The sequence below is a fragment of the Lachancea lanzarotensis genome, scaffold LALA0S08 (assembly GCF_000938715.1).
Source record: "Lachancea lanzarotensis genome assembly LALA0, scaffold LALA0S08, whole genome shotgun sequence".
NCBI lineage: Eukaryota > Fungi > Ascomycota > Saccharomycetes > Saccharomycetales > Saccharomycetaceae > Lachancea > Lachancea lanzarotensis.
In genome coordinates, this window is record NW_019212886.1 from 80,669 (window position 1) to 92,567 (window position 11,899).

Sequence of the window (11,899 nt, forward strand, 5' to 3'; positions counted from 1 at the left end):
GAATGCTAAATTTTGGGACTCTGAGGAAGTATAGAGACTTCTTGTATCGCATTGACGAGGCTTGTGCTCATTGCTGTCCATGTAACAACTCTTATCAGTTTTCAAGAAATATGAGAGAAGAATAATTTTATGAGACATAGCAGTTGAAAATGACATGGATTAACGGCAACTTGAGACACACTTCAGTTGTGAAGTTCCACGATTATTGATAGACGTTCTCCCAGTTATGTCACATGTAGTTGAGAAGAGCAGTAGAAACCTATCATTTTAGTTCACCCTGTCGCTGATTTAGAGTCACATGACGGTTGATACTCTCGAGCACACATATCCTGGCGCCCTAGCTGTACTTACGACCAAATACCACAACGAAGTTTATGATTCAATCGTTTGATTCCTTCGTTCAATGATATAGGGTTTACGTCATCCTAATGTTATCACTCTATTCTCTCTGGCTATGTCGTCTCCAGGTCCAGTCAGACTATTTATAAGAAGCTTAAATTCTTGTGCTGAAAAGGCTACCTAGACTTTCTCCAGGCCTAGGCCATTATAAGTAGCTTAGTGAGATGTATCCTGTCTTGTATATGGATTATTTGAAGCAAATATTGAGCCAGGATCGGAGTGTGAAATGATGCATGCAAGTAAGAAGGGAAAAAGCTGAACAGAATAGCAGACAAACATCACACCTAGCAATTCTCAACAAGCTTGCCCACCATTGCAGCCAGTTCGTCAGCCTGTTCCCTTGAGGCAGCCTCTGCATAGACACGCACGGCATCCTCAGTTCCGCTGGCCCTAACAAACGACCTCGCATTGTCATATTTTGACACGAGTGCATCAATTTCCTGTTGCAGGTTAGCTGGACTTTCAAGCTGTCTTTCCGCATTCGTGGTTTTGAACAAGGTTCTATCTGGCACCACGACTTTGATTAGACGATTGGGTAGATCGGTGTATTCTTCATCCCATTTTTGAGGGGTCCATTGCAAAACCAACAAGACAGCCAATACAGCTAACATATCAGACAGAGCATCTCCCACCGTTTGGTTTATGAGCCTAGTAAAGACTGATAGCAGTTTCAAGGAGTTGTAGGACTCGGGAGATGATTGCGAGTCTGTCGCAAGCTTCGAGTTCAACAATTCCACAAATTTTGACGAGAAAACGACTGTACCGTGACCGTTGGCCTCGAAATAGATGCCGATATCAAACTTAACCGCCTCATGATGTAGATGTTTTACACCTGTAGATGTGCATTTGACAGATACACCTAAAACTTGTTCGAGGTAATTAGCGGAGCTTCCATTGGCGTATGCGGTTTGAACGACGCCCATTTCCACGTCTTTTTGCAATCCGCTGCTGCGGAGAAGCTGCTGGAAAAACTTGGCAAATAAAGTAGCCATTTTATCACCGTCCAGTAATTTAAACTGACCTTGAGGATCGTTGTAATAGAACACTATTCTGTCAGCATCACCGTCAAACGAGCAATTGATGCGTCTTGCATTGAAAGTTTCGCCAACGGCGATACCATGTGGAAGTTTCTGGTTTGTCTTTACGAAGTCCGCGCCGCAACAATAGTTGAGCGCGGCATAATTTTGCCAATCGGCATTTGAAACTTCATATGCATTTTTGAAAACTTGGCGTTGCGAAAGCATGGCACTTATCTTTGGACCGCCAATCCCGTTAGCCGCATCGATCTTCAATTCGAAAGGCAGCGCTTCAATTCCACTGATGGTTGTAATTTCATCCCAAGCTGACAAAAACTCATTGTAGTATAGCTTTTCATCTTTTTCCACATTTTGAGGAAACTCATTCGTTTTGCTTGTCAAAAAATGCAATTGTGGGGTGGTCAGAATGCCATAATCTCTAATTCTCAAAGTAGGAAAGGCCTGTACACCAGCTTCAAACGCTTCCAATAAACGGGGGCCCGATTCCCGCGAATCACGGGCCACTGCGATCCCACCTGAACGGTTTGTGTCAATTTTCAGTGTTTTTACCAGTTCTTCCAAGTTTGTTGCAAAACTAGCATAACTTTCTGAAGCACAATTGGCAAGTTGCGTAGCATGTTTTTCCCAGCTCTGTTCTAGCATTTCGCCTCTAGGCTCCACAATTTTCACACCATTGTCTTCTGGTGGGTTATGAGACGCAGTTATCATCACCCCAACTGTTTGTCCGCTAAGATGGAGCGATCTGAGCCCTGCTAAGACGCCAGTGGTGAACATCACAGTGTCTAGAATATCCGCCTTGTAGCGAAATCCAGCTGTACCGTAACTGTATTTAAACCCATGTTTGCAGTGTTTTTCATAAAGAGCTTTAAGAGTCTCACCGTCGAGCATTGTTGCGTTACAGGATTGATCAATGGCACACTTCAAATTCAAGTTTCCGAGATTTCAGGTACTTCCAAGAATTTTGACTACTTTTTATATGTTTCCCATGAACGGTATATATTAAGTTCGAATACCTACAGAAATAGACTATCACAATAATTTTAGGTCAAAAGTTCATCCTATTTTACTCAAACCGGCTCAAATAGCGCTGGATTCATATTCATGGTCTTGTAAATGGCACCTCCAACTCCAGTTTTCGGCAGAGAAGAGCTTGCACCGGTAAGAAACAGAATCGTGGAACCTTGTCAGTTGAAGTCTTTGATCCAACATGAATGCGAGTACGATGGGCTGAAATACGTGTGTTTGCCTTTCAAAAGAGTTTTCCAAGAGTGTGTTGTGGGTGCACAGCGTCGGAAGACTCGATTCGAGGTCACAACGGAGCTCACAAATGGTGCCGTTGATGTTACCGTTGAGAGGTTTTGGTCTATGGGGAAAGGGTCTTAGAAGGAAGAAAGAGGGATAGTGGGATGTGTGGGAAATGAAGCAATGGAGGCAGATATCAGCATTTTTTTGCAGGGACCAAGAGATTACTAAAGTCTGATGGGAAAATGAGACCGAGATGAAGATGACCTAGACTTCAGAAGGTCTGAAAGAGAACAAAATTGAGACGATCATGTGGCTTGGCTTTTCACCTACCGGCTTTTCAGTAGTTTGTGCTCGAAAACAGAGTCGAGAAGTGAGTATTGGTCATTGAAGCGGCTGTGTCAAAAGTGCCCCAGGGCCAACTTCAATTATCGACTGGGAAGGACTACTTTACTGATGGGAAGAAAAAGGTACAGACGCTCATGAGATGTCACCCAATTGACTAGCTACCAAAACGTATCACAAGACGTGCCCAATTTCCACGTTTTACTGAACAGTACCACAAATACGAACGTATTGTTTGTTCTATAGACTATACACGTCTCTCATGAATCCGATACACTCTCTATAGCCTTATGAAGCATGGGCCAGATCTATTCCCTTCCGCCTCGTGACTTTCGAAGTGTACTCGCGCCCGTACTCGGGATATCCTTTCATAAATGTAAACAAAAGATTTGTGACACAAAAACAAGACTATCGACTATAAAAGCTCGGTGCTCCAGCGATCAGGAAGGTTCCCAGGTCCTTGACACATTTGACATTTGTGTTGGTTTTGTCCGGCGTGTCAACAGCTTATTGAGAACCCTCAATTGGAGTATGACACCCTAATAGTTTTAGTGTAGTTAGACATAAAGAACTGAGTGTTGGCGGCTAAGGCCCAGTAAAATAGCGATATTAGTTTTTACGTGTGTAAGTGTTTAAAGTATCGATCATCATCACGGCTTGGAGTCGCTAAAGCGCTTTTGTGTTGCTGCCGATAACTTCCACGCAACGTCCCTGCTAGAGCAGTGTTAAGACAAACACCGCCCATCCTTTGTATGCTAAAGGTACATGACCTGATTTACAACTAGGGCTTTCTAACTCAATGTAACGGCATCATTGTACATGCATATGGCTTTCCCCATAGGTCCCCATAGGATATCTATATCACAAATCACACTCACTCATGGATGGGACTTGAGAGAGAAAACCGACCAGCCAAGGGTTTCCGATTCAAGCGCCGTTGAATAGTGGAATTGACCCTTAGTAACTGTATATCGTTCAAAGCCCTCGTCGCTTGCCGATCTGTCCTCTGGGTATGCAATTCCCCAGCTTAATCCGTGTTCGGGTCCGAATTTCAATCCATCGCACATGATACGTTTCGAGATCAGCAGCATCGAAAATAAGAGATATATATCCCAGCGTTCGCGCCAAATAGGTCCCCACTCTACAGTTTCGCAACTCTGTGATATCAAAAACCGTCGGCTTTCGACTCAGCATTTCATAGCCATGTTCAAAGTAACGTCCAAAGGTGCAAGCAAGACACTTTCTCAGGGCAAGGCCTCTGCCAGACTCTTGTCTGCCTCTGCCGTGACACGCACCAACAACTTCCGTGTGGAAACCGATGCATTCGGTGAGATTCGTGTTCCCAGCGACAAATACTGGGGTGCCCAAACGCAACGTTCTCTGGAGAACTTCAAAATTGGTGGTGTACGTGAACGCATGCCCGAGCCTGTGGTTAGAGCCTTTGGTATCCTTAAGAAGTCTGCGGCTATCGTCAACGAATCTATTGGCACGCTCGACCCTCAAGTCTCGAAGGTTATTCAACAGGCTGCGGATGAGGTTATCAGTGGAAAGCTTGTTGACCATTTCCCATTGGTGGTATTCCAGACCGGATCAGGTACCCAGAGTAACATGAACGCTAACGAAGTCATTTCCAACAGGGCCATTGAGATTGTGGGTGGCGAGAAAGGTCCTAAATCTATCCATCCAAACAACCACTGTAACCAAGCTCAGTCCTCAAATGACACTTTCCCCTCTGTTATGCACATCGCCGCTGTCACCGAGATCACCGGCCATCTTCTACCTGAATTGACAGCCTTGAGAGATTCTTTTGCCCGCAAGTCTGAAGAATTCGATAGCATTGTCAAGATTGGTAGAACTCATTTGCAAGATGCTACCCCTTTAACCCTGGGACAAGAGTTTAGCGGATACACTCAACAGTTGACCAACGGTATTACCCGTGTCGAACAGTCTCTACACCATTTGAAATACTTAGCCCAAGGTGGTACCGCTGTGGGTACCGGCTTGAATACCAAGATTGGTTTCGCTGAAAAGGTCGCCGAACAGGTCAGCAAGGAGACCGGTATTGACTTCAAGACAGCTCCTAACAAGTTCGAAGCCCTAGCTGCACACGATGCCGTCGTCGAATGCTCAGGTGCTTTGAACACTCTAGCCTGCTCCTTATTCAAGATTGCCAACGATATTCGTTATCTAGGATCTGGTCCTCGTTGTGGTTACGGCGAGTTGTCGCTACCTGAAAACGAACCTGGCTCTTCGATCATGCCTGGTAAGGTAAACCCTACCCAAAATGAGGCCTTGACTCAGGTTTGTGTTCAGGTTATGGGTAACAACACTGCCATCACTTTTGCAGGTGCCTCGGGTCAATTCGAACTCAACGTCTTTAAACCGGTCATGATTTCCAACCTTTTGAGCTCTATCAGACTACTAGGTGACGGCTGCAACTCTTTCAGAATTCACTGTGTGGACGGCATTGTTGCCAACAAAGAAAAGATTGGCAAGCTACTAAACGAATCGTTGATGTTGGTGACCGCTTTGAACCCAAAGATCGGCTATGACGCTGCTTCCAAGGTTGCCAAAAACGCTCACAAGAAGGGTATCACTCTAAAAGAGTCTGCTTTGGAGCTGAAAGTCTTGTCCAGTGCCGAATTCGACGAATGGGTCGTTCCTGAGAACATGATCGGACCTAAATAAGTTCCGAGTCCATTTGGAGATGCTTTGAATAACACATTTACTTCTTTATGCCATCCTTCCTCGAGCATAATATTCCTATTTAAACAAACAATTCCTGTGTTCTACTAAGATCAATAGTTCCCCGCTGGCTAAAGACCGTGGGTGTTTCTCATTGTTCGACTTCTTCGTCGCTCGTTACTCAGGGCTCAGTTCGTTCATGATTCGTTTATTCGTTCCTGCACTGCAGGCCACCGAACGATGCTCGCGAAAGATCAAATGCGTTGTTAAGTAACATCAAGAGAAGACCAATGAATTACAGATACTTTTACTGCCGCTGTTTGATTCCAATAAGCAGACACGGAGACCTGTAGTGCATCATGGAAGAAAAAGATCTCAATCTGCTGCAAGAGATGCAGGAGCGAGGGCATATGCGGAAATTAGGCCATTTGGAGAACTACTTTGCAGCCTGTCAGCGCCAAGACCTGTACACAAACTTCAGCATGTTTTGTGAGGTAACGGCTTCCTTTTCTCGCAAAGAGTTATCTTCTGCTGTTAGAGCAGTTTGTCTGGACAATCCGATTTTGTTACACACGGTGATTCCCAGAAACGAGGAAGACCACAGTTTGAAATATTACATTAGTGATGAACATATTTCTAAACCAGTGGCCTCGCATGAATATATGCGACTATTGCAAAAGGTTGACATGTCCGATATTTTGATGAACGAGCAGCCTGAATACGCCAGTACCGTGAAGGAAATTCTCGAATTGTTCGAGACCCAATCGCACAGATATACCAGTGAAATCTTCGATGTGGGATCAACTGTAAGGATACCTTACGGAGACGCTTCTAAGCCCAATTGGAGACTATTGTGTTTACCAGGGACATCAAAGGACTCATTTTCGAATGTACTGTTTTTCTCCAACCATTGCTCAAGCGATGCTAGCTCTGCCGCCAATTTTTTCAAAGACGTGTGTTTCCACCTCAGCAACCCGCGCGTTCATTCTGCTCCCGACGATGTTATTTTTGACTACGTCACTGATTACAAGGGCATAGGTAAACTACCTGTCCCAATTGACGACCGTGTCAACTATAAACCACCCTTGACGTATCTTCCTCGTTTGATAGGCACAGGTATTGTTCGTAAGTACCTCAGCTACCACTCGAAAGGGGCTGTAGTCTCGCGCGTCACAAAGCCCGATGCGGGCAATCGTGTGCACTCTTACATCCTCAATTTCACGCCAGCACAGGTCCAACAGATACGAGAAAAAATCAAGGCCCACGATTTCAACTGTACCATCACGCCTTTTCTACAAACCTGCTGGCTTGTATCCATGTACAAGTACGGCAAAATATTCTCGAACTCGCTATGGGAATGGTTCATCGACATGGTGGTGCCTATGCACACTTCCCAATTACTTCCTGATGACCCAGAACTTAGGGCTATGTACCGCTACGGAAGTAACATTGGCGGATCTCGCTACAATCTTCTCGTCTCTTCTTTGAATGTAAGAGACGACAGGAATGCCTTTTGGTCATTAGTCAAATACTATAGCGGGGTCTTCCACAATGCCAAAGTTAACAATGACTATCTCTATCCACTGGGTGCATTGATGCTTGAATCGGTGTGTGGAAAAACCAACGTGGATAAGTTGGTGGCCGATGATTTGATCGGACTTCCCCGTGAAGGTGTTGTGTTGAGCAACATTGGCTTTGTGAAACCAGATCCAGAGATGCAGCGGTTCAGGATTAATGACTTATACTTCGCACAGACTTTAGGGAGTTTAAGACATAGCTTCACCTTGAGCGCTTGCACTACAACTAATGGCGGAATGAACTTGGTTATGTGCGGGGCGTTGGGCACCGTACAGAACAAGCAGGACTGGATCGAACTGTGCGAACTGTTCAAGGATAACGTCTTGACGTACTAGGCAGATCAAAGCTCAAGGCTTGGTTTGATTTACGTAACCATTGATACTATTCTTTTTGGCCATTCAAGAGTTTCTTATGTGAAGAAGCCCAGGTCTGAAGCCGCTACCTATACATGTAGCTACTGAAAGCATTAATTGAATACAGGAAGTAATTTTGAGTGAACCTCATAGCACAACACATGGAAAAAGGCAACAGGAGTAAAGCTTATTCATTCAAGTTCTTGTAACCATATGTCAAAGCACCTCTGCTCTCAAAGTGGTCTATCAACTTCCGCCATAATGCGCCTTTCAAAGTTAGAGTCCTTTTATTTCCGACAATAAATAGGCCGTATCGAGCTCGAGTCAGTGCGACGTTCAATCTTCTCTTATCTGCGATAAACCCAATGGCACCGTAGTTATTGCTTCTTACGCATGAGAGGATTATGAAGTCGTTTTCATGACCCTGGTAGGAATCCACCGTCGCGATCACCATTCCATTGACGCTGTTCGTGATAGCTTGTGGTTCAATGCCGCCTTCTCCACTTTCGTTCATCATCTTTCTCAGAGTCGACGAGCGTTTCTGCTCAGGCTGGAAGAGGTCCATTGCCATTTTCATGATCAAATCTCTTTGAGCGGAATAAGTAGTTATCACACCAATCTGACCAGGCAGAACGCCCTTGGTTGAAATCAAGTCTTGAACAATCTTTAATACAATTTCCGCCTCGCCTAGATTCCGATAGGTGTGTCTAGATTGGCGGTCTGTGCCAATTGAAACTACTGTTTCCTTCGCATTTTCAAGATGGTGGAACGATATGACAGGCAATGGCGTCGGCCATTCTCTGTCTTCGGAACTGATGCCATCTTTTAAAGAGCCGTGATAAAACGTTCTTGCCGGAAATTCAGAGATCAATGGATGCATCCTGTACTGAGTATGCAACATTACTGGATTACAATTCTTATCAGCGAGCAATTTTTCAAATAACGACACTTGCTTTAAACCATTTCTGGAGAAACAGGACAGCTGCTTCTCATCTCCCAGGAAAACTAACTTTTCGACATGAGGAAGTGATATCGGCACCAGAGAAGAAAGCTCTGTTGCCTGTGTACACTCATCCATGATCACCGTTTCGAATTCGTAAGTACCCTCGTATACCAAACATCCAGACGCTATATTAGTTGTGAGCACAACTTTAGCTTTACTCAATATTTTGAACTTCAACTTTGCTTGGGCTTCCAATAGCTTGTGATAATCGTCCGCTGCAATTGCCTCATATTTTCTCTCTTGCAACAGTTTTTTAACGTTCTGCAAATTTGGGGGTAACAGTGGAAACATTATGTTGTGTAAGCAAGCACCTCCCAAGCTGTCGTCGGGCGGATATGAGGGCTCTTTGGCAGTGGATGTAACTCTCAGTAAACTTGGCCCATTACAAATGCCTGATAACCTCTCATACAGATTGTCAACTGCAATGTTGGATTCCGCCACGCATAGTATTGGCCAGCCTTCATTGCGTTCGAGTAGCTCTTTGACAATGTCGGCTATGACCGCCGTTTTCCCGGTACCTGGAGGCCCTCGAACCAAGGTGACCTTCTCCTTCAAAGCAGAGCTCACAGCACGATGTTGAGAATCGTTGAGTCTCTCGCTTATGTTGAGGTTTTCATTGCTGTAGTCACTAGCTACATTAGGTGGGATACGTCCTAACGCAACCCCAAGAAATTGAGAGCGCTCAATTCTCTCTAAAGCCCCCAGCATCCGAGTCTCTTGTCCATCTATGGGCAGTATTTCAATTTTGGCTTTTTGCCAATCGATCGGTAAGCTAGCCTGATTGAAGTTGTGAAGCTTCAAGCATAATTCGAACCGCTCTTTGGAATTGTCCATTGACATGACATAAAGGAACCAGCGACCTTGGCCACTTTTTGAAGATAGAAGAAAAGATTGACCGCTGGAAAATGGGGCAAATGGTGGTCTGAGCAGAAAGTTGGGATGCTTCAATTCCTCGCTGTTTCGGCTAATTTTGACTTCGCAAGCTCTTCCTTTACTATCCGCTAGAGAGCTGATTTGAAAATCGGTCATTGGCTGAACTTCTTGATGCAAGGCTTCTGCCATCTCGGCTAGCAGGTGACGTCTGTGAGAGTCCAGGCTTGGGAAAGTCTTCAGAGCTGATCGGGGTTCACCCGAGGCAACAGGCGGACTCTTAGTTTGCTTGGACAGACCTATGTGTGACAACTTCAACAGACTGTCCCCCTCCTTCTTATGCTCCTTCTTACTAGCCCTTTTCTCTTCTTGCGTCTTTTTACCTGTCTGTTTCGAACGATTTTCTGCCGTCGCCGTAATTTTCATTACTTCAATGAGGTCTACGAGCTCCGCATCTTGTTGACCGGTGCAACCTTTGTACTTGCCCTGCAGAGTCGCAATGTTGTCAACGCATACTTCGGAAATCGATGGGTCATACAGTGTACGTGATGAAGTGTTTTGGCCGCTTTTACCTGACGATGCAACAGAAGGGCCACAATCAACAACATAGGCATCGTTCCTAACGCCTAATGCGTTTAATGAGTCGACGGCCAACCGTTCGATTTGCAGTTCCAAACTCTCAGCTGTCCCTGATGCCGTCAACCATGAACTATTCGCTAGTAGATTGTTGAGCTCAGGATATTCGGGAAAGGTAACGACAGGATCTCTTTCTTCGCGTTCACGGTAGTAGTTGCCATCAGACATATCGTTACTACGACGAAGCCCATCTGTTGACTAACCGGCTTTCCCATTTTTCACAATGGCCTTTTATATACCAACGCCAATGCATCGTAACGCTTTCGAAGCACCGCCAGTCAGAATACAAAAACGGGATTATCGTCCGCAAGAGACGCGATACCTTCCTTTGTTCTGAGTTCTCGTTTTTTTTCCTTTCGGCATGGCGACGTGAAACTACTTGTTGCCACATGGATTCCTGAAAATGTTTCGCATCGGGATAGTCATTCTAGGTAACAAACGGTTGAGCGCATGTTACTCTCAGAGGCGCTCTGTTCGGCGAGATCTGTGCTTGAAAAATTCAGCTTTCGCACAGGGAAAGAAGTTACTTCTAATACGTCAACATTTTAGTTTCATAGAAAAACGGAATTACTGGCGAAGTGAGTTACAGGCAGTACCATTTTTACGTTAATGCGAAAATAGTGTAACGCAGTTGCATATAGAGAACCCACGTACCATCGAAACCGCCATATTGTTCTGCAATTTCAAGGTGTACTTCTCTTTTTTTTATTGTAGCAACCGAGACGTTTCTTAAATTCACGACAACAACGGCAACGTGAGTTTATAGGAACCGAAGTGGCCGACGCGACAACAAAAATAATGGCCAAAATTTATTTTGTTAGTGGAAACTGAAGATCATTGCTGGCACTGGCATAAGCGACAGCCGATCGTTGATAAGGGCTGAAAAACTTGGATTCCTCTTCTGTTACTACCAGCAGCTAGCGATGCACTATGTTTTGAAAGTAGGTGGTACCGAAAATCTTTTTGATTCGTTTCAGTACACTTGTGCATGTTCATTAGCCTCACTTGGTGGGTCCAAGTACCATGCCAAACAAATTTACGAATGCTTCAGTTCACCTCAAAGTCACAATGTTTGAAGTGAATGAAGGTTCGTGGGTTCTATACTCACAAGTAGCGAGTTCCATTGCACAATCCTGGGTGTGGGCAAAGAGCTTATTTAGCGCCGATATCCATTCATCATGATTAAAATGGGCCTAAACAACGAGATCTCTGTAAAACACCACGCTGGAAACTTAAGCTGAGGAGCGCTAATGTGGGGTAAAAACAGCACACTGCAATTTGGTTCAAATCAAGATAGAAAAGAATGGTCTGCTTTTCCTTTTTGACACTAGAAAGCCGGATGAATGCTGTACATCCAGTAACGGAACAACGAGTTGTCGAGTATTTTTAGCCACTACTTCAACAATTCATCGGTACAGCCGGTGTTCTCCATCACTGTCCATCTTGACGGGCGGATGCCATGCCATTCATGGTTTAAAAACACCCTTTTTGAATGTTGCAACAAGGTCAAAGTGAACAAAATGCACTACCGCTCTTTAAGAAAAAGGGAGGAAGCCATGCTAGAATGTAGCAAAGTATTTTCACGCCGCTTGTTAGTTTTTGCACGCGGGAAGGTTTGTTCGAAATCGAGTTTTAGCATTCCGTGAGCTTAAGTAAAATCAGAAGCTTCAAGGCGCACATTTTAAAAAAAAATCCCCGATGAATGCCTAACCTCTTCGAGCACTGTTGTAAGTTGCACACTTACCCCCCCC

The 11,899-nt window shown here is 44.7% G+C and overlaps 5 protein-coding genes across 5 annotated transcripts; 3 read left to right on the forward strand and 2 right to left on the reverse strand.

Annotated features, from left to right (window-relative positions):
* Positions 1-683: 683 nt before the first annotated feature.
* Positions 684-2,324, reverse strand: PCM1 (LALA0S08e00870g1_1; the record flags this gene model as incomplete). Its single annotated transcript, XM_022770960.1, has 1 exon — positions 684-2,324. One exon carries the CDS (start codon positions 2,322-2,324, stop codon positions 684-686), a length of 1,641 nt encoding a protein of 546 aa, XP_022629587.1.
* A 225-nt stretch (positions 2,325-2,549) lies between these two features.
* Positions 2,550-2,819, forward strand: SOM1 (LALA0S08e00892g1_1; the record flags this gene model as incomplete). Its single annotated transcript, XM_022770961.1, has 1 exon — positions 2,550-2,819. One exon carries the CDS (start codon positions 2,550-2,552, stop codon positions 2,817-2,819), a length of 270 nt encoding a protein of 89 aa, XP_022629588.1.
* Positions 2,820-4,226: 1,407 nt separating this feature from the next.
* On the forward strand, positions 4,227-5,711 carry FUM1 (LALA0S08e00914g1_1; the record flags this gene model as incomplete). The annotated part of the gene is made up of 1 exon (XM_022770962.1): positions 4,227-5,711. The coding sequence occupies one exon, from the start codon at positions 4,227-4,229 to the stop codon at positions 5,709-5,711; it is 1,485 nt and encodes a 494-aa protein (XP_022629589.1).
* A 356-nt stretch (positions 5,712-6,067) lies between these two features.
* On the forward strand, positions 6,068-7,621 carry LALA0_S08e00936g (LALA0S08e00936g1_1; the record flags this gene model as incomplete). Its single annotated transcript, XM_022770963.1, has 1 exon — positions 6,068-7,621. One exon carries the CDS (start codon positions 6,068-6,070, stop codon positions 7,619-7,621), a length of 1,554 nt encoding a protein of 517 aa, XP_022629590.1.
* Positions 7,622-7,826: 205 nt separating this feature from the next.
* On the reverse strand, positions 7,827-10,316 carry LALA0_S08e00958g (LALA0S08e00958g1_1; the record flags this gene model as incomplete). The annotated part of the gene is made up of 1 exon (XM_022770964.1): positions 7,827-10,316. The coding sequence occupies one exon, from the start codon at positions 10,314-10,316 to the stop codon at positions 7,827-7,829; it is 2,490 nt and encodes an 829-aa protein (XP_022629591.1).
* Positions 10,317-11,899: the final 1,583 nt, after the last annotated feature.